The 23,214-nt window shown below is 38.7% G+C and overlaps 1 protein-coding gene across 3 annotated transcripts in view; it reads left to right on the top strand.

Annotated features, from left to right (window-relative positions):
* The window catches only part of PPIP5K1 (diphosphoinositol pentakisphosphate kinase 1), a 488,970-nt gene that overhangs the window by 37,123 nt on the left and 428,633 nt on the right, over positions 1 to 23,214 (top strand). For all 3 annotated transcript variants that reach the window (XM_053717727.1, XM_053717728.1, XM_053717729.1), the window contains exons 5-8: positions 4,351 to 4,436; positions 11,998 to 12,152; positions 12,818 to 12,919; positions 13,005 to 13,166. In XM_053717727.1, the coding sequence (XP_053573702.1) occupies positions 4,351 to 4,436; positions 11,998 to 12,152; positions 12,818 to 12,919; positions 13,005 to 13,166 (505 nt within the window). The remainder of the gene's footprint in view (positions 1 to 4,350; positions 4,437 to 11,997; positions 12,153 to 12,817; positions 12,920 to 13,004; positions 13,167 to 23,214) is intronic.

The following is a 23,214-nucleotide window of genomic DNA, read 5'->3' on the forward strand; positions in this document are numbered from 1 at the left end:
AACTTTGCAGGAAACAGCAGTGCCACCTGTCTTCCCTGTTCATGTAGCTGGGTACAAATTGGGGCAAATTCCTTCCTCTGTCTGGAGACATCCATAGAAAAGTCCTGGAACAGGAGTAATTTTGAACCTTCATACAAGAGTTCCCTGTGGGTGCGGTAGGCCCTTAGGATTTTCAGCTTTTCTTGAAAGTTGAGACACTTGAATATGACCTGTCTAGGTCTTGCTCCTGCCTGGTCTAGGGCCCTCTCTGGACCCACACGGTGGGCCCTCTCAACATCTATGGGTAGTATGTCAGGGTGTAGGCCCAGCATCCTCGGTAGTTTGAGTGCTGTGAATTCAAGCAGGTCTTTGCCTTTGATGGACTCAGGGACTCCCACAATGCGCAAATTGTTGCGACGGCTTCTATTCTCCAGATCGTCTATACGATCTTGGAGTGTTTGAGTTTTCTTTACCAGTTGCTTGATTGTAGTTGCTGAGGCGATTTGTCTGTCTTCCACATCAGAAATGCGGGTTTCAGCTTGGGTGAGTCGAGAGGAAAACTGTCGCACCTCGCTTGTAAGCGTGTCTACGCCTGCTTGCAGAGAGTCCATTTTGGGGAGAAAAAAAGATTTTAAAGATTTTAATTCTTGTAGGAGAAAGGATTGTGGGTCAGGGTCTAAGACCCCTCCATGCTCTGAGAAGGTCGAGGTTTCTGGTTGTGATTCAGTGGTCTGTTTCAGCTTCTTTTCATTGGTTTTTGATCTGTGAGTCATGCTAGATTTGGTAGCAGGAGACAGCTTAAAGAAGTACTTATCCACTTTCATTAGAAAGGGGGAGGGAAGGGGATCTTAATGGATGCCAACGAGTTAGGCACAGTATCCACAGGTTCAGGCCAACACTTGCAGTGACAAGTGGATTTGTGCAGACAGATATCTCTTTAACCTACGGAGTTAATTAGCTGTTGGTCAGGGTGCCGGAGGACAAATATGTTGGTGCACCCGCTAAGAAGAGATGTCTAGAGGATTGTTTCAGTAGATTATGCTTAGAACCCCTGCGGTTGGCTTGGGGAACAGGAACACATAAGTGTCTAAGTGTAGCTTGTCAGTTGCTTATGGGCCACATGGGTATTCTCTATTACAACACAGTACTAAAATGTAGATGTTGCAGTGTGGGTTTAACTAATTGGTGCAGAATAAAAGAAAGAACTGTTTGCTGAGTTCACGTGGCAATTATAAAGTCCCAAGCAGGCTGTTCAGCCAGCAAAGTCTCCCATGCGGTTTCACTTAATCCCCGTAACAGTGAAGTGCCTGTACGCTCAAATTCAGAGTGTTTACTTTACCCCAGGTCCTTATCTGACCCCTTCCTCTCCCTAGGGGGTGGTGGATGTAGCTTGATCAGTGCTGCTGGTTACTCGATGTTTCCCCCACCGCGTCCAGCGCGGTATTTACTGTGTTCTGTGATCTGCGTCTGAGGGACCTCCAAGATGGCGCCGGTCAGTGAAGGCGTCTAACCGTTTGTGGCCTCCGGTTGCCGGAGCGGGTGAATTATGCTCCGCGCACAATGTTAGACAGCTGGCACTTTGCCTCTTCTGTAAGTCCAGCAAGTCTGGCGTGCGGGACCCGGCAGTTAAATGCCCGAATTTAACTTAGTTATGCCCCGACCAGCGGAGCTCTGTGAGGAGTCGACTGCTCGCTTGGTCCGCCCACCGGAAGTCTTCGAATTTTTTTTTTTTTATATATCTTCGGTTTGGTGCATGTCATCCAGAATATTTACATATTTGCCTTACTCTGATGAACTAATTAGAAATAGAGTATTTCATTTACCATAGTGCCATTAAAAAGAAATAATAATAAACTAGTTTTACTAGTCTCTCCACCTTCACACCTTGCTTTTTTCCTGGATACCTTGGTTTATTGTAGCTGCTGCAGAAGATTCTGTTGTTACAATTTTTTTCATGTAAAATGCCCATGATTACCTGACTACTGAAGGCACATTTGTAAAATGGCCCATCTATTCTGGCAGCCTCCTGAGGCTTGGCTCACTGCCCCTTTCTACAGCTTTACAAAATGACCTTGGGAAGGCACAATAAATGTATTAACTGATACACTGCCCTATAAATATATAGGGCAGTGTGCTTGACATGTTTATTAGACAGGTCCTATCTGCATGATAAAACAATGGAAATGTCTCAGTATCTAGGGTTCTTTGTTTCTTTCACTGGTTATAGGTCTAGTGTTTTTTTTTATTGAACAGTTATAAGGGGTTATAATTGGCGGGTGTGGGATGTTAGAAAACAAAATAGCGGTCTATGGGGACCGTGTGTTCTCAATAAATATATATGTGTATGCTTATATACATATATATTTATGTGTTAATATGTGTGTATACACATATTTACACATAAATTAAATTATATGTAATATATTCATATAGTATACTCAGTTCAGTGGTTCCAAGCACACGGAGATAAGATGTACATATAAAATATAAATTGGTCTTGAAAAAGGTCCTTGCATCGGCCTGATCATTGTTTATATGAAGAATTAAAAGTTGAAGACATATTGAAAAACTAAGATCTGAGAGTGCCTCTTCATTTCTATGGGAGAATTATATATTCATATACACACGTTTACATTAGCTGCCCATCGCTGCACGACTTACCCCCTTCGCTGCGCTAGTTCTCATGCCGTGTCTCACAGCATGAGAACAAGGCTTTCATTAGAGCTTATGGAAGCGCACTCTATTGAGCACATATCTTCCTAGCAATAGGAACACGAGGTTCGCATTGCGGCGCAATTGTGCGTTGGTATTTCGAGCGGAGTGCAAATATCGTGCTCACGTAAACGCAATTTTGCGCTCCACTCGTCATCTGGCGCATTGTAAGCAATTTTTTTTTGGTTATTATCAATAGAAAGCTATTTTACATTGTTTCTAAATATTCCCTCTAATGTATTGTAATTCCATGCATTACCATTTTACCAGTTAGATGTGATATAAAGGCAGATGCCCTTTTTTGTCCACTCCTAAACAAGGTAAAGTAGTAATCCTTTTATCACTACTGTTAAAATTTGGACACTGTTCTTTCATGCTTTTTGCTTGTAGACTCAATATTTACTGTTAAAAAGTATGTCAAATGCTGCAAGAACAAACTCCTCCTTATGGGCAAGTTAGCATGAGGTAATTGCAGAGCAATCACTGGGTCATTATTACACAAGCTTGCCAAGGATTCAGTACCTATGTATTGACTAGGAACTGAATGGTTTTACAGATTCTAATTTCATAATAACTATATTAGTCTATTATTCCAGTCTCATTATCATTTTCCAACATCTAATGTGTTACTTAGAATAGAATGGTGTGTTAATCATTTGCATGATTTTTTTTGTGGTTATGGTCAACTTTTTGACTAACTTTATTTTCCTTTGTATCTAACAGAACTTTTGGTGTAGAGAAAAGCAAACAGAAATAGTGTATTCAAAATATAATTAATGGCCCTCTACGCAATAATAAATATGCTATAATGTAGAGCTAAATAACCATTACTAATAGAAAAAAATAAACATACAGTACTATGCAAACGTTTTAGGCAGGTGGGGAAAATCATGTAATGTAAGAATGCTTTAAAAATAGAATTGTTAATAGTTTATTTTTTGTAATTAACAAAATGCAAAGTGAGTGAACTTAAGAAAAATCTAAATCAAATCAATATTTGGCGTGACCCCCAACTCACTTTTGTGAGATATATATATATATATATATATATATATATATATATATATATATATAAAACCTTTTTACACACTATCATTTAAAGTGAAGGTCAATTTTAAAGAATTAGTGCCCGGTTTTTAATAATCCTATTAAAAACAAGGGCACTTTCATTCATCAAAATTGACATTTCACTGTTTTCTTCAAAAACGTACCTTTTAATCCTGGCAGCCTCTCCAGCGATTCCCCCAGGCCGTCGGAAGCCACTGCAGACATCAGAAATGATGAATCCGGCTTCCTCCAATCACGGCTTCTCCCCCGGGGGAATCTTGGTCTGATGCAACGCTGTGATTGGAGGAAGCCGGATTCGTCATTTTGGACCCGCGAAAACGGCTTGCGACGGGCGGAGGAAGTGCTGGAGCGGCTGCCAGGATTAAAAGGTAAGTTTTTGAAGAAAACAGTGAAATGTCAATTTTGATGAATGAAAGTGCCCTTGTTTTTAATAGGATTATTAAAAACTGGGCACTAATTCATCAAAATTGACCTTCACTTTAATGTCTATCCTATCTCATTATTTGTATCAAACATATATTTTCACACATGTACTTTTTGTTTTTAACGATATTTTATATTGATGTCTCTCAATTTTGCCCTTTTCCATAGGAGGGAAGTGTACCGGATTCTGCAGCAAGAGGGAATAGATCTACCTCGTTATGCTGTACTTAATAGAGACCCTGATAAGCCAGAAGGCAAGTGTTGTTTTTTTATTTAAAAGGAAATAAAACTCAAATATTGAAATGCACATCATTAAATTTCAGTTTTGGAAATACTCATATGTATTTACAAAATGCTTTCAATCAAAGTTATTGTTTCTGTGATAGTTTTTCCTGTGCATATGGCATAGACTCAAACTATGCACAGTTTGCATAATTTATGTTAATTATTTGGCTCTGCTGTCTCTGATAAGGTGATATTTGAATGTGGGTGCTCCTTGCACAGTAAAATCTATCACTGAAAGAATCATAACTATTCTAGAAGCATTTTTGCTAATACACATACAGTGTTGTCCCTAGGACCTGTTTAGCGGGTGCACCACCCTGCTGATTTTAGCCACTATTAGGAATATTCCATGTTAAATTGTGCAATTAATTTGTGCAGAAAATGATATAATATTAGAAAATATTGCACTGACCCTCTCGCTGCTTAATTAATGCCACCTGGCTGTCAACATTTTCTATGGAGAACACTGATGTATTGCAACAATGCTACTATTTAAAACTAAAATGCAGTTTCAGTTTTGAATTATATGTCCCTCCTAATGTTGACTTTTTGGGACAAACTGCATGAGGTCAACTTTATTCCTGATAAAAGCTTTGTCACCATTTTTTTTTTCTATGCTTCATAATTTCCCATTATACATCCTATAATGATTCAAAAGGAATCTACCCAACAGGTACATATGTTTTTTCCACTTCTCTATATTGGCTGTCCTATAAAGGCTTTATTTGAGTGCAAAGTACAATGAAATGGTATAGACAGATTGTCTAGTTTACAAACTGTATCTCTTTGGTTTAGATTCAAAAATTGTAAAGTTGGTTAAATGCTGGCTTAAAGGGACATTATACACATTTTTTCTTTGCATAAATGTTTTGTAGATTATTTTTTTTGTTTTAAATGTATAGTTTTGCTTATTTTTAAATAACATTGCTCTGATTTTCAAACTCCTAACCAAGCCCCAAAGTTTTAGGAGAATACCAACGTATACCTCCTCCTGCTTGCTTCTGTTTGTGTAAAGGGTCTTCATATGCAGAGGAAGGGGGAGGGGGAGTGTCTTATTTCCCACTTGCAGTTGGCTTTCCAGCTACCTTTTCAACAGAGCTTTATAATGGATTTTTATATCCGTATCTATGCATCTTATTCTTTATAGTAGTATCTATTACATGCAGTTATATGAAAATTGGTGTATACTGTCCCTTTAAGGATAGACAACAGAGAGTCTTAGTACATGGATTGCATTCAGCAGAGGGGCAGCTACTAGGTGTTCCTCAGGTCAGTTCTGGGGTCTCTCTTTTGTTTAACTTATTTATCAGTGTTATCAGCTGAGGGCTACAGGGGAAATTATGGGCGCCATGTAGTATGGCGTCAATTTTTTCGCACAGACCGTATCGAAATAACCCGCCGGCATTCGCACCATGCGGATGGCACTTCGTTACATGAATGTACTAAATACCAAGCCGTAAAATTTCGCGTCTATTGTGTGTCGAAGACAATCGGATTATTGATAACTTTGAAGCTTCGTAAGGCGCGAAAGAGCAAAGTTAAGAAGCTGTCTGCGACCTGATTGGTTTAGTTCTTTACCCACGTGACGATCTAGGTGTTATAATCGTCAGACAAGCGGCAACGTCTGGCTGCTGACATGCATAAGAATGCATTTTCCCATTAATCTTAGAATATTGTTTATTTACTTTTCGGTATTCACTTTGACAAGATGGCTTGCTCCGGAGATTCTGCTACTTCTAAGAAGACTCGCAACCCTAACTTCTCGCATCAACAGAATGTTGTACTTGTTGATCTAGTATTAGAATATTATGACAATATTTATGGTAGTCGAGTCAAGCAAACCCCCGGCGCTCGTAAGAAGATTATTTGGGAGAAAATTAGTGACGCAGTGAGTGCTCAAGGACCCACTAAAAAAGATATCGGGTCCTGCAAAAAAAGGTTCAACGATATCAAGCGTCAAACAAAATCCAAAATTGCCAAAGAAAAGCAATATGCTCGAGGTACTGGAGGCGGACAACCTTATGTCGCAGATTTGACAGACTTTGAAAGAAAAGTTTTACAGAGGCTTGGCACGGAGGTCATTGAGGGCATAACTGATGACTGTGATAGCGATATTCGTGGTAATTATAATTTATAAATTAATATTTATATTGTTCACTTGTCTGCTCCAAAATTGTTTCTCTTACGTTCATGTTTTATAAAATTGGATTCTGTTTCATTCAGTGATCCAAAAACCAATAATGATACAATAGTAGTCTAGTCCTTTCACTTAAGTACTTCTACCTGGCGTCAGGTTGATACGCCCTATAGTTTTCTATTGTATTCGCTACCTAAATGGTCGCGAAGCAAATCACGCGAAGTTACAGTGAAAGTTGGAGCGGACGGATTAGTAGTAACATTCATAATTTCCGATTATAGCGAATTTACGTGCGATCGAACATGTAGTAAGTGGAAAAAGGCTTCGGAACGATCAGTTGCGTAAAATTACGATCGCTGATGTAAATAGTGGTTTTTCGACCCGATCGCAGATTGGTACAAACGAGAAGCAGATTGTGAGCAAATTTTGACGCGGAAATACAGACGGATGGTCACTTCGAAGCTTAGTACATGGCGCCCTATGTCTTTATTTGCAGATGAAACAAACATTTGTAATAAAGTTGATGTTTTTTGGGGGGACCAAATGAGAAGTGATAACAAATATTGGATAACTGGACAAATGACTGGGATTTAAAGTTTAACATTGCAAAGTGCAAAATTATGCATTTAAAGGGACAGTCAACCCAAAAATTACTGTTACTTATTTAGATTAGTTAATTAACAATCTTTACATCAAACTCTAGCCCAATTTTCATCTAAATAAACTTTGGCAGAAAATACACTTACTAGATCTCATCTGGCTGTTTTGAAATGGCCACCTGACTCCTCCTTCTCTGACGTCTCCCAAAAGCTTGAGCTGCAGCACTAGTACAGGAACTTCTCGTCCCTGCTCGCTCCTTTCATTCAGCTCCTTTCATCAATCTCATGGCTGACTGATATGACAAAGATCCCACAATCTAATACTTTATAGAGGAGAGGGAGAAAAAGAGCTATATCTACAAGATGCTTCTTAATAAATTAAAAACTATCAATAAGGGGCAAATGTATGTTGCAGTAATAATAATTGTAGACACTGTTGTATCACAAAACTAAGTGTATAGAGTTGCACACACTGCAGAGCTTTATAAAAACAATCTGACAGTTAATTTCACTTTGTTCCGATTGCTGCAGGCTTATGGATAGATCTATGGATACTCTACCACTGTGGGCTGCATATTTGTTACCGACTTGTTTGGAAGATATTTACTATAGTAATATGTATCATTATACAATAGGCTCACTTGATGGTATGCTGTATTGTATTATAATTATAAAGAGAAAATTAGTATTTTTATTAGTGCTGTTATGGTTAAAATACCCCCGCGTTTATTCATATTGTGTAGTCTGGTATACAAACGGCAAGTGGTCATTGTTAACCGTATTAACCCGTTTTTTTGTTAATTAGCAAGCAAGTATTTAATCTGTATACACAAATTAACATTGTGCATTATTTGGCAATTAACAAGAATGAGAAATACATATTTATCTTATGACCCCTGCTCAAGCATTGGAACAAATTTGTTACGGGGTTAGGGTATAGGGAGGGGGTAGAGGAGCTCTCTGTCATCTTTATACCTGGGCATCAGTCAGAACAGAGTGACTGTCAGACCGGGTCACTGGGAGCCATGACGGTGCCAGTGCACAGCCCGGAGTCAACATGCAGAGCGTGTGCTGCAGCGTTTGTAGACATTTTTATTTGTGAAGTAATATAGAAGTTCCAACATCATAATATAGTATATTAAAAATGTTCACACCAAATTACACTTTATAATGTGCCCTAAACAAATCTGATGAAGTGAGTGCATGGCTCCAGACACCGTAATTAAAAATAGCAAGCTACGGGGAGGGAGAGGGAGAGGAGAGAACAGTCCTGGAAATGAGTAAAGCCTTGCATAGTGAAATACGAGCTCAGGGGTGTGGTTATAGCTAATGGTTGCAGAGCATTCCTGACCCTGCAGTACATAATACTGCACCAGGAGAGCTTTTCTCTTTCAGCCCTAATGTTAAAACCCTCCTTGGACTTGAAGCACGACTCCTACTGCCGGCTTGACATAAGACAGCCCAGTCTGTCACTGCCAGGGAGAGTGTGCAAACTCCACAACTGCAGACTGTCACAGCCAGTGAGTATCTGGTAACCATCTTCAAACTACTGTCTATGTCAAGCCGGCAGTAGGAGTCGCGCTTCAAGTCCAAGGAGGGTTTTAACATTAGGGCTGAAAGAATGGATCTCCCGGTGCAGTATTATGTACTGCAGGGTCAGGAATGCTCGGCAACCATTAGATATAACCACACCCCAGAGCTCATATTTCACTATGCAAGGCTTTACTCATTTCCAGGACTGTTCTCTCCTCTCCCTCCCCGGAGCTTGCTATTTCAATTATTACGTTGTCTGGAGCCGTGCACTCACTTCATCAGATTTGTTTAGGGCACATTATAAAGTGTAATTTGGTTTGAACTAGGGCTGCAATCAACGATTATTTTCATAATTGATTAATCGGCCGATTTTTTTTTTTCTTCGATAAATTGACTAATCGGATAAAAAATAAATAAATAATATTTTCCTATATTTAAAATTAAAATCCATACACTGAGTGTTTTTATAAACTTTAGACTAAAACTTTACATTAACACAACTGTTGGTCCAATTTTTTAAGCAGCAGAACAAATTTTTATAATTAAGCAAAACAAAACCACAAACTGTTTGTAAAGAGGTAGAACTAGTAATAGGTAGACTACCACTGTTTATAACATTCTGTTATTCCCCCTTTAGAAACTTTGCATTGAAATGCAAAAATGTCAACATGACCACATGCTTCTGGCTAAGGCTGGTTCTCTTTTTTGCTAGCTATTTTGCCTTCAGCAGAGAAGAGGCGCTCAGATGGCATTGAGGTGCCTGAGATGCATAAGTAGAGTTTTGCAAATTTCACCAAGGTGGGCTATTTATCTTTGTTAGCTCTCCACCAATGCAAGGGACCTCTTAACAAAGTAAGCCTGGTCTTCATTCTGACATAAAAATATATGCAATGCTAAACAAACAGCTAGGTTAGGGGGAAAATATCAAGTCCACTCTTAAAATAACAGATATATACTTACAGAGGTTGAATTTGGTACATATTCCAATTAATTAAAAATATAAAAAACAAAAAAAGGCAAAACGGCTAAAGACTATATATCAGTAACAGGACACAGCCTTACACATTTATCTATAGAGTACATATAATCAGCAATAGCAATTGATCTGCTAAAAATTGTGCAAACAGGTAATAGTGACATAAATTCATAAAACAAATGCCATCAATCTAGGGCTAGGTGTAAATAAAAAGCTCCGCACTATATCGTGCAAAGCACAGTCCCAAATCACCTGATTTAACATAAACAATACAAATTATGACTCCTATTTTATTTCTGGGTTGCACATAAGACAGGAGTAGTTGTAAACTTAAAAAGAAACTTATAGTGTCCTGAAAAAGTGAAAAGTAAAAAATCTGTGTACGTCCTTTAGGCTAAGGGCATAACCATAAAACACAATACCATGTGCAGGAGCTCATCGGAGTGAAGCAGCTGGTGCTGTGCAAAGACAAACTAATTTCAAACCAACTAATCGATTATGCGATTAGTTGTTGCAGCTCTAGTTTGAACAATAACATTTTTAATATATATTATGATGTTGAAAATACTTATTACTTCACAAATAAAAATGTCTACAAACGCTGCAGCACGCGCTCTGTATGTATCACAGTGAGCGAGATTCCTCTAAGCAGCATAGTGCATACATAATAGAGCAATGTGATGTGCGTGTCATGTGACTGCTGTGCTTGTGTAAGTTACAATATGGCAGCATGTATAGGAACATCAGGTACAACATTGTAATTGCATACACTTTTTTTTTTAACAGATTGGGGTAAGCTGGCAAGATTTCATAGAAATCCATGCTTACTTGTGTTTGTTTGATCAGAAGGAGTTAGATTTAAGGCTTTTTAGCAGGTGTTTAATGTCCCAATAATAATAATAATAATAATAAAAAAAAAAAATCCTAGGTAGTCCCAGGAGCTCTGAGCTAGCTGCTGATTGGTGGCTGCACTTATATGCCTCTTGTTATTGGCTTACCAATATGTTCAGTGGATCGCTGCTCCTTTAATAAAGTATACTAAGAGAATGAAGCAAATTTGATAATATAAGTAAACTGGAAAGTTGTTTAAAAATGTATTCTCTATTTGAACCATGAAAGAAAATGTTTGGGTTTCATGTCCCTTTAACAAAGAGCGAGCTAAGCAAAATTGATAATAAAAGTAAATTAGAAAGTTGTTTAAAATATTATGTTCTGTCCAATTCATTTGCTTACTTTTGACTTTACTGAAAATTCAAAATAACGCAGTTTATTTTAACTTACCTGTATAGCATATGAAGTTGCATCTGTGTTAACTTGGTGGTTCTTGCTTTGGTAAAATTAACTGGTCAGCTTCAGTCCAGGAAAATGTTTTTTTTTTTTCTCACTGTTTTTGTCTTTATACAAATCTCTTTTTGTGATATAAAACTTACCTCTGTATAATAGATTTGATTAAGAAAATGAAAAAAGTGCTATGTTTATACAATTTTTATACTGCCTTCTGCTTTTCCTGTAATTTACTTCTGAAACTTGTACTTTTTACACTTCCCAAATGAGGCTGGAGTAGATCCATCAAACTTGGTTATAATGCACTGAAATTTATCCTGAAACATGCTACAAAGTTATTACTTACATTATTGCAGGAGCTCGTTTACATCTCAATTGGCTTTTTAAAGGGACATGAAACCAAACATTTTTTTTTCATGATTCAGATGGATCATACAATTTTAAATGAACTTTCCAAATGTCTATTATATAATTTGCTTTGTTCTTTTGGTATATTTTGTTGAAGAAGTAGCAGTGCACTACTAAGAGTTAGCTGAAAGCCAATAACAAGAGGCATATATGTGCAGCCACCAATCAGCTTCTTAACTAACCTAGGTATACTTTTCAACAAATGATAGAAACAGAAAGAAACACATTGGATAATAGAAATAAATTGGATGGTTATTTCAAATTGCAAGCTCTTTCTGAATCGTAAAAGAAAAACATTAGGTTTTATGTTCCTTTTAAGGAAAGTATTTCTAGACTACTCTGAAATACCAAGACTAATTTATACAGCTATTTTACAACGCAGTGATTAAATGTTGAAATACACGGTGTGTAATAAAAAGTGAAGGAAACACACTGACAAGGACTTTTAAAGTAGCCTCTAAAGAAATCCATTATATCTAAAGGTGAAAAAATATTTTTGTTGTAGTATTTTGGCAGCAAATGGAAACACAGTTAGGATTTTATTTCTAAAACTTAATCCCCCCATATAAGTGATTCTGAATTCCTACCCACAGAGTGTAACCTGGTGGAAGGCGAAGACCAGGTAGAAGTGAATGGGGTAGTTTTTCCAAAACCATTTGTAGAAAAACCTGTCAGTGCCGAAGACCATAATGTGTATATCTACTATCCTACCTCTGCTGGAGGCGGCAGTCAGAGGCTTTTCAGAAAGGTAAACTTAAATGCTGTAATATAATTCTGTTGAATATAATTATATGTGAATTTTTTATAAGCATTAACTGGTTGCATCAAGCTCAACAAAATGATGATAGTGTTACCTAGTCTAGACTTTCTGAGAGTAAAGTAGAATTTTAAATGTTTTGTTCTCCTACTATATTTAAGAACTTATTAATTACACAATAGTTCTTTAATAAAAGTAACAAAATTGGAATATGAATACTGAAAAAAAGTAAAAAAAAAAATAGTAAAAAAAGTATTTAACATTACTTTTACATTTAAAAAATGGCTTCTATATTAACAGATTTATATATTTTTGTACAGTTTACTAACCAATCACTTTCATGTTATTTTAAAGTTTTCCTCAGAGCACAATGTATCAGTTTTGAGTACTTTCTTCCAGCTAGTGCGTCTGTCAGAGAATTTAATCTCTAAGTAAAGACTCAAAAGGCATATTATAACGCTGCTGTGAAACTGTGCTGACCAGTATTGACCTGCCAGATGTGATTTAATTAGATGAGGTCTCATCTGTCTGCTAAATTAGTTTTTTAGTTGTCAGCATCCCATTTAATTTACCCAGAGCTTAAAACATATTTGTGTGTGAATCCAATATAATTCTATATGATTTCTCTAATTTACTGTTCTGATTTGTCATTACAGATCGGCAGCCGTAGTAGTGTTTACTCTCCAGAGAGCAGTGTCAGAAAAACTGGCTCTTATATATATGAAGAATTTATGCCAACTGATGGTACTGATGTTAAGGTATCACTGTTTGCTGAATATAGAAATCTAGAGCTCATTTCTGCAGAATAGAGTCTGATGGCGTCTGACTTTAAATATTTGTTAGGTATACACTGTTGGCCCAGATTATGCCCATGCAGAGGCTCGAAAATCTCCTGCTTTGGATGGTAAAGTGGAACGTGACAGCGAGGGTAAAGAGATCCGTTATCCTGTAATGCTAACTGCCATGGAGAAACTGGTTGCACGGAAAGTCTGTCTAGCTTTTAAGGTTAGTTAGCATGACATTTGTTTTATTGGTTCATATACTTTCAGTCTGCAGGAATGATTCCTATGTGACACATCTTAATAGGTACTTGAGACAAGGTGGTAAAATGACTAAATTTTTAAGAAAATTGGCATTTAAGAAGAAAGTTAATGGCTACATTACCTGTATAACAGTAATTGCAAGGAACATTTAAGTTTAAAATAGAATTTATTTCCTAAGATATGGAGAGTCCACTATGTCATTCAATTACTAGTGGGAATATCACTCTTGGCCAGCAGGAGGAGGCAAAGCGCACCACAGCAAAGCTGTTAAGTGTCACTCCCCTACCCATAATCCCCAGTCATTCTCTTTGCCTCTGTCAATGGAGAAGGTGAAGTTTGGTGTCTGAAGAAATGAATTCCTTTTTCGGGTACTTTTCCCTGCAAGCAAGAATTTGGGTTTAGCTGAGCCCACGTCAATCTCTTCAGTAGAGTAGTGGTGACTTTTAAGCAGTTAGGAAGTTGTGAGGTAGTCCTTGCTTTGCTTCCTAACACATTGCTGCCCATGGTACAGAAAGCCAGAGTTGGTTACTCTGTTCTTTCTTTTCCTACAGGTCTCTGCAAGGAGTATGTGTCCTTTCATGCCTTGTGAGCTGTCTTCCTACTGGACAGCTGGACTGCGGGTAAGTGCTTTTGTCTTCTAGGTCTTGCAGACTTGCACCTCAGAAGAATGTCAATCAATAACAAATCTAGGTATGCCGTCTAGAAATCTCTCAAAAGGTTTAAGTACTATGCCTATAGAGTATATAGCTTAGTCTATTATTCTACCTGTCTGTAAGTAGATAAAGCAATCTACAACACGGAACTCGCAGGTGGGAGCAAGGGTCTAAGATAAATTGGACTAGTATGTCTATAAGAATCTCATATAAACAATAATGAAACCTCAGTTTTATATTATATGAAAAATAGAAATGGTACCCGCATTGCTATAAGAAAACTTGCATTAGGTTATCCATTCAAAATAGATTGGGGTAAAGGGGAGTTGGCATTGTGATTTTTAGGGAAGGGAAATTACGCGGGCGCGAGACGCTCAAAATTAGGTGAGGGGGAAAATGGGGGGTGGAGGGCAGAGCTAGTTAGAATGCCGGACTCGTAAAACTTTTGGGCCTCTAAACTTTGTAAAGCAAAGAACTCTAACATGCAAAGTGAGTAGCGGTGGCGCTGTAATCAGTAACTCTTAGAAAGCTGGCAAGTGAACCATAAGGCTAGCAACTAGTAAGGCATATCACTTTAACCTTGTCAAACTAGCCCAGTGAGCACAAGGGTCTCATTAATGAAACAGGATTATTAACCCGCATATCTAGTGTAGAAACCTTGGGCATGTATTAAGAAATGGTCTAACCTAGTGATTGCAGTATACAAATCATTAATTTAGTTATTGAGAACACTTTGAACCAGGCATAGCATATGTGTAGCATCTGCAGTATTCAACGCACACCTATATGTAGTAAGGCTTACTAACAAGGTGAGTAGCCCATAAACTGGGTGATATAGAGAAATAGTAATATACATATATAGTGCAGCATATGATAGAAGCCAACTTCACGACACTAAACATGTTATTGTAATTGCGAGGATAAAGCTTGTTTACAATATTTGAAAAATCATAATATAGGTCCTGGATTATAACAGTGCTTGAGGGGATATGAGGTAATTAATCCGAACAAGCTATAAACGTACATATAAACTTAGAAAATAGTGCAATAATGAAGGGTGAATCCTTGTATAAGATAAGCTTAAAAGAAGTTCAAAACGGGGGGATCTAACTATTATCAGGGCATCAACAAAACCTTGCCACAGGCAGAAGAAAAGCGCACCCCATCATTGTGTTTCTGACATATCTTATTCAGCATATTCTACAGGCTATGCTGCCCTGGCCGCTGACATCTCCTACAAAATCTATATAGGATAGTAGATTGAATAGAGTTAAGCACTCGTCTTATATGGGTACTCATGTAGGTGATTAAGATTAAGATTGATGAGGTAGTCAAAGAACCCCTAGTTATATGCGACATGCAGCGTTAATTAAAGCATCTCTCAGATACATGTAATATATTTGTAGTTGGCTACTGTGACAGCAATGATATAAATCATGAATTAGAGAGCAACGCTAAGACAACTGGTTGATAATAGGGTTAGATGTAAGGTCTAGTGGGATAAAGACATACATATCACAAAAAACATTTCCAAATGAGGTTAGAACATCACATGAAGTCGTAAGAGACAAACCAATATTAAAAATACAAATGGATGCTTTCAAATTATGAAATAATATAAGATCAAGAATAACAGAGTATAAGGATGCAGCAATATTGTTAAGGTTCTCATTAATGTCTCACTTGAGGTCTAACTGGTGATATACATTAACTTCTGGCATTAGAACGTAAATACAGCAATATGGTGTAAGTTATTGACCTTTGGAGGTGAACTCTGCAAATTAGACTGAGGGCGGTAGCCATGTACATCTAAATTAAGGTGAACTCTGCAAGGAGTTGTATGAGTGCCCAATATACTGATATAAACACACATAAATAACTGGAATAAATATAAAAGAATGAGCTCTTCGGGGGGGGGGGGGGGAGAAAAAAGAACATATGGTCTGTTATTCAGAACAAACAAAATAGAAAGCAGAGAGCTAGGCTCCCAACAAACCCTGAGGTGTTCTTTCATTCGAGTCTCAAACTGAAAAGTAAGGTAACATAGATATTGACGGCAGATAAGAGCCATAGGCCCAGCAAGTCTGCCCGACCTTACCTAACAGTATAAACTTATCTAGTTCGTAGGATAGCCTTATGCTTGTCCCATTCATTTTTAAAGTCCCCCACAGTGTTTGTTGCTACTACCTCTTGAGGAAGTTTATTCCATAAATCAATCACTCTTTCTGTAAAGAAGTGCTTCCTCAAATTACTCCTGAATCTACTACCCTTTAGCTTGAGCTCATGACCCCTTGTTCTTGAATTTTCCATTTTATGTAAAATACCCACAGCCTCAGTTTTACTAAACCCTTTAATGTACTTGAAAGTTGCTATCATATCACCTCTTTCCTTTCTCTCCTCTAAGCTATACATATTTAGGTCATTGAGCCTATCCTGGTAAGTTTTATTTTTTAGACCATGTACCATTTTGGTAGCCCTCCTTTGCACAGATTCAAGTTTGTTAATATCCTTCTGAAGATATGGCCTCCAGAACTGCACACAATACTCAAGATGAGGCCTAAGGTAGGGACTATCAGACAATCAGACTCTACATGTAATTAAGCAGACCGACTGTGTTAGAGTCCCTCAGTTGAGCCATGTAGATCAAGCCAATAAGCAATGGAAGTAGCCTCCCGAGTCAAAAGGGCCTTTCAACAGATCGATGTGATGCATGGTAACTATCCTGTGAAACCCAGATGGTAACTTGCTTTGAGCATGCCATGCTGGCGTGAAGAAGTAAAACCCTGATTTACCCTTATGTGGAGGCAGATGACCAGACAGTCTGCGACCCCTCAGGGTGAGTATTTCAAAATAAATGGAGCGGTTGTAGCCCTGCGGGACCTCAGTACCACTGAAGGACTCTGTGGGGATTACTCTCTTAATCGTGTGTGTAGTGTCGCTGATTGCGATTCTGAAGGTTGGCGGCAAGGGCTCCTTCTGGCTCCAGATCATAGGAGGTGTGCCCAGCTGTTTAATTCCCATGAGGGGCTCATGTGCAATCTGGTGCGTAGCTTTCGGCCCCACGGGGCCAATCGTATCCTCCGGAACAGGGCCTTTTAGAGAATAGAGTGGGTTCTATAGGGACACTGGATGTTCCAGCAATAAGATCTGCCGTAATTTCCTCTATCTGTTCCTCTCGTAGGAGGGGTTGTTCTTTGCGAGTCGGGAGGTTTGTATTATCCAGCCTGTCTTGCGTCGGGATCACTTGTTGTTCCATGATAGACCTTAAAAGGACACTGAACCCAAATTTTTTATTTTGTGATTTAGATAGAGCATGAAATTTTAAGCAACTTTCTAATTTACTCCTATTATCAAATTTTCTTCATTCTCTTGGTATCTTTATTTGAAATGCAAGAATGTAAGTTTAGATGCCGGCCCATTTTTGGTGAACAACCTGGGTTGTTCTTGCTGATTGGTGGATAAATTCATCCACCAATAAAAAAGTGCTGTCCAGAGTACTGAACCAAAAAAAAGCTTAGATGCCTTCTTTTTCAAATAAAGATAGCAAGAGAACCAAGAAAAGTTGATAATAGGAGTAAATTAGAAAGTTGCTTAAAATTGCATTCTCTATATGAATCACAAAAGAAAAAATTTGGGTTCAGTGTCCCTTTAAGCTGACTGATATGTCCTCGAAACTGGCTGATATTTGTAAAGCGAAGTCCTGCAAAGCCTCATGAATAGCTGAAGTGACTTCCTCCATAATTGACGCCATAACCTTAGTAGGCCGCAGAGACCTGGGTGTTTCCTAGCTAGCAATGTCGGTCAGAGGGAAAATCTGGTATAAAAATAAAGTGAAGTGGTCCGCTAATAATGTAGAGGTAATACAGCTTGTTCAGGGTTAGTTTTGGGGCAAATTGCAGAGGATTGGTTTCAATTTGCCGTTACATTAAATAAATTTCTGCAGGAGCTCTCTGAAACACGTCTTCCCTGCTTGGCTGTTGGCTCCGCCCCCCAACATTTAGATATTTTATTTGTAGGGGATCTGTTGCTTAGAAAGGTAGGGAGTGACATTTTGGCTCCTGTTTGTTTGTTTTTTACCACTTTACTAGGGGCCAGAGTGGTCTTAAGGGTGGGAGCCCTTCTATATAATACCTTAGGTTTAGGGCCAAGTATCTTTTTCAACGTAGGATCATTGGTCAATACAGGCCAATGTTTCAGTAAAATATTATTGATCTCTTGATAATTGGAACTATATCTAGTAATAAATAAAGGAGGGTTAGAATTTTTTAAATCTGCCGGCATCTTTTCTTTTCTGATGAAATATTTGTTCCTATCCTCCCCTCTGACCCTATTGAGATATCTATTTACCAGATCCTCTGGATATCCCTTCTCCAAAAACCGGTCCCCATGGACCCTAGCTTGCTCATCATAATCTTCCAGGGTGGAGCAGTTCTTCCTAATACGTCTAAACTGCCCATAAGGGACATTATTTTTCAAACACTGATAGTGATTACTATTATAATGGAGAAGACTATTACGGTCTACAGTTTTTAAAAAAGTCTTGGAAGAAACTACTCCACCCCTGGACCTCCCCAATACCAAGTCCAAAAACTCCATGCTATCTTTTTGAATATTGGATGTAAAAGATATTCCAAAAGTGTTATTGTTTATATGATTTATGAAAATTTTTCTAAAATCTCGTTATAAGAGCCCCTAAAAATAAATAGTAGGTCATCGATATAACGGCCATAGAACTCCAGATTTGCTGCAAATTGGGAATCGGAAATGTATAGTTGTTAAATTGAATTCAGTTAAATTGAATAGACAAGACCTTTTGACTAGGGAAACACGAAATAAAAACAGTACGTCCAAAGGGATTTCCAATTATCTTCTGTTCATAACCACCTACAGTAACGAATATAAACAGATTTGTGATATCATTAGAAAACACCTACCGTTACTGAGAGCAGACAATAGTTTATCAAATTTGACAACAAAGGGATGTAAGTTTGCCTTTAAGAGAAATAAAACCATTGGCAATTTAGTTTCCCCAACAAAATTGTCCAACATGTTAGGCCAATCGTCATGGCTCACTATGAGTGGCATGTACAAATGCCACTTTCTAAACTGTGTGGCTTGTGAAAAAGTCAACGTAGGATCTCAATTTGTATCCACCATTACAGGACAAGAATTTCAAATACGTACCTGCACAAATTGTAGATCCACTTTTGTTATATGTTTAATAACATGCACAGAATGCAGCAAACAGTACGTAGGACTCACAACCCGTGAGGTCAGATCAAGGATTAGGGAACATCTTTCTACAATAAAGATAGGCATTGCCAGTACACCCTTAGTGCAACACTTTGTCACTGTACACAATAAGGATACCAAAACCTTCAAGTGAATGGCCATAGAAAAAGTTTTTCCACCACACAGGGGAGGAGATAGAGAAAAACTATTAGGTCGCCAGGAGGTGTTTTGGATCTTTAAGCTCCAGACCAGGTTACCAAAAGGCTTCAACTTGGATTATGATCTTATAAACTTCTGGTAAAAGACATAATAGTTGAGGGTACTACTATATTAATTGTAGGAAGGTCTATGGTAATGATAATATTACTAAGGATATGTATCCACCTCTCCCGCTAATATGGTAGTTTTATGTCCCTTAGTTTTGTTTTGTAATGCAGACTGTAGATCTCTCCAACCCTTTAAGAATATATTAGATAGCGGAATGCAGTTGACCCATTATGCCCCCACAAAAACCATAGAAAGCAGGATTTTCAAACATTTCTGAATTGATTCAGGGCTATCACTGTAAGTTGGGTTGCTCAAGTATTTGTGTGTGATAAACCTATAAGGTATCTAATAATATATATTATTGAGTAGTGATACCAAAAACGAATACATAACGTCACATTATTCATTTTAGTAAATCCATTGTTCTTAGAGTGTATATGTTGCATTGTATTTTCTATATTGATTATACAGATTGACCTGCATCAGTTTGCCAATTCTGTGTAATTATGGTTATAGGATAATCCGTTTTTGTTACTGATGAATTTTGTTGTTGTATATATCCTTATGGATTGCATTGATCTGTTTCATATAAGTATGATTACTTTTAGGTCCCAAAAATTGGGACCAAATTTAGTATATCATTACAAATATCAGGTTTACCAGATGTCTCCACTGCACGCATATAAGTGTATCCCTTGTAAGTATGCTCATATAGGCCTAGATTTGGAGTTTGGCGGTAAAAGGGCTGTTAACGCTCTGCGGGCTTTTTTCTGGCCGCACCATAAATTTAACTCTGGTATCGAGAGTTCAAACAAATGCTGCGTTAGGCTCCAAAAAAGGAGCGTAGAGCATTTTTACCGCAAATGCAACTCTCGATACCAGAGTTGCTTACGGACGCGGCCAGCCTCAAAAACGTGCTCGTGCACGATTCTCCCATAGGAAACAATGGGACTGTTTGAGCTGAAAAAAAAAACTAACACCTGCAAAAAAGCAGCGTTCAGCTCCTAACGCAGCCCCATTGTTTCCTATGGGGAAACACTTCCTACGTCTGCACCTAACACTCTAACATGTACCCCGAGTCTAAACACCCCTAACCTTACACTTATTAACCCCTGATGTGCCGCCCCCGCTATCGCTGAGCCCTGCATTTTTTTTTTAACCCCTAATCTGCCGCTCCGTAAACCGCCGCAACCTACGTTATCCCTATGTACCCCTAATCTGCTGCCCCTAACACCGCCGACCCCTATATTATATTTATTAACCCCTAATCTGCCCCCCACAACGTCGCCGACACCTGCCTACACTTATTAACCCCTAATCTGCTGAGCGGACCTGAGCGCTACTATAATAAAGTTATTAACCCCTAATCCGCCTCACTAACCCTATCATAAATAGTATTAACCCCTAATCTGCCCTCCCTAACATCGCCGACACCTAACTTCAATTATTAACCCCTAATCTGACGACCGGAGCTCACCTCTATTCTAATAAATGTATTAACCCCTAAAGCTAAGTCTAACCCTAACACTAACACCCCCCTAACTTAAATATAATTTACATCTAACGAAATAAATTAACTCTTATTAAATAACTTATTCCTATTTAAAGCTAAATACTTACCTGTAAAATAAATCCTAATATAGCTACAATATAAATTATAATTATATTATAGCTATTTTAGGATTAATATTTATTTTACAGGCAACTTTGTAATTATTTTAACCAGGTACAATAGCTATTAAATAGTTAAGAACTATTTAATAGTTACCTAGTTAAAATAATAACTAATTTACCTGTAAAATAAATCCTAACCTAAGATATAATTAAACCTAACACTACCCTATCAATAAAATAATTAAATAAACTACCTACAATTACCTACAATTAACCTAACACTACACTATCAATAAATTAATTAAACACAATTCCTACAAATAAATACAATTAAATAAACTAGCTAAAGTACAAAAAATAAAAAAGAACTAAGTTACAAAAAATAAAAAAATATTTACAAACATAAGAAAAATATTACAACAATTTTAAACTAATTACACCTACTCTAAGCCCCTTAATAAAATAACAAAGACCCCCAAAATAAAAAATTCCCTACCCTATTCTAAATTAAAAAAGTTATAAGCTCTTTTACCTTACCAGCCCTGAACAGGGCCCTTTGCGGGGCATGCCCCAAGAATTTCAGCTCTTTTGCCTGTAAAAGAATAAATACAATACCCCCCCCCCCCAACATTACAACCCACCACCCACATACCCCTAATCTAACCCAAACCCCCCTTAAATAAACCTAACACTAAGCCCCTGAAGATCTTCCTACCTTGTCTTCACCATCCAGGTTCACCGATCCGTCCTGAAGAGCTCCTCCGATGTCCTGATCCAAGCCCAAGCGGGGGGCTGAAGAGGTCCATGATCCGGTCAAAGTCTTCATCCAAGCGGGGCAGAAGAGGATCTTCCATCCGATTGAAGTCATCATCCAGGCGGCATCTTCTATGGTCTTCCATCCGGAGCGAAGCGGCAGGATCCTGAAGACCTCCAGCGCGGAACATCCATCCGGACCGACGACTGAACGACGAATGACTGTTCCTTTAAGGGACGTCATCCAAGATGGCGTCCCTCGAATTCCAATTGGCTGATAGGATTCTATCAGCCAATCGGAATTAAGGTAGGAATTTTCTGATTGGCTGATGGAATCAGCCAATCAGAATCTAGTTCAATCTGATTGGCTGATCCAATCAGCCAATCAGATTGAGCTCGCATTCTATTGGCTGATCGGAACAGCCAATAGAATGCGAGCTCAATCTGATTGGCTGATTGGATCAGCCAATCGGATTGAACTAGATTCTGATTGGCTGATTCCATCAGCCAATCAGAATTTTCCTACCTTAATTCCGATTGGCTGATAGAATCCTATCAGCCAATCGGAATTCGAGGGACGCCATCTTGGATGACGTCCCTTAAAGGAACAGTCATTCGTCGTTCAGTCGTCGGTCAAAATGGATGTTCCGCGCTGGAGGTCTTCAGGATCCTGCCGCTTCGCTCCGGATGGAAGACCATAGAAGATGCCGCCTGGATGATGACTTCAATCGGATGGAAGATCATCTTCTGCCCCGCTTGGATGAAGACTTTGACCGGATCATGGACCTCTTCAGCCCCCCGCTTGGGCTTGGATCAGGACATCGGAGGAGCTCTTCAGGACGGATCGGTGAACCTGGATGGTGAAGACAAGGTAGGAAGATCTTCAGGGGCTTAGTGTTAGGTTTATTTAAGGGGGGTTTGGGTTAGATTAGGGGTATGTGGGTGGTGGGTTGTAATGTTGGGGGGGTAAGGTAAGCTCTTTTACCTTACCAGCCCTGAACAGGGCCCTTTGCGGGGCATGCCCCAAGAATTTCAGCTCTTTTGCCTGTAAAAGAATAAATACAATACCCCCCCCCCCCAACATTACAACCCACCACCCACATACCCCTAATCTAACCCAAACCCCCCTTAAATAAACCTAACACTAAGCCCCTGAAGATCTTCCTACCTTGTCTTCACCATCCAGGTTCACCGATCCGTCCTGAAGAGCTCCTCCGATGTCCTGATCCAAGCCCAAGCGGGGGGCTGAAGAGGTCCATGATCCGGTCAAAGTCTTCATCCAAGCGGGGCAGAAGAGGATCTTCCATCCGATTGAAGTCATCATCCAGGCGGCATCTTCTATGGTCTTCCATCCGGAGCGAAGCGGCAGGATCCTGAAGACCTCCAGCGCGGAACATCCATCCGGACCGACGACTGAACGACGAATGACTGTTCCTTTAAGGGACGTCATCCAAGATGGCGTCCCTCGAATTCCAATTGGCTGATAGGATT

Source organism: Bombina bombina, chromosome 6, assembly GCF_027579735.1.
Source record: "Bombina bombina isolate aBomBom1 chromosome 6, aBomBom1.pri, whole genome shotgun sequence".
NCBI classification, from domain to species: Eukaryota; Metazoa; Chordata; class Amphibia; order Anura; family Bombinatoridae; genus Bombina; species Bombina bombina.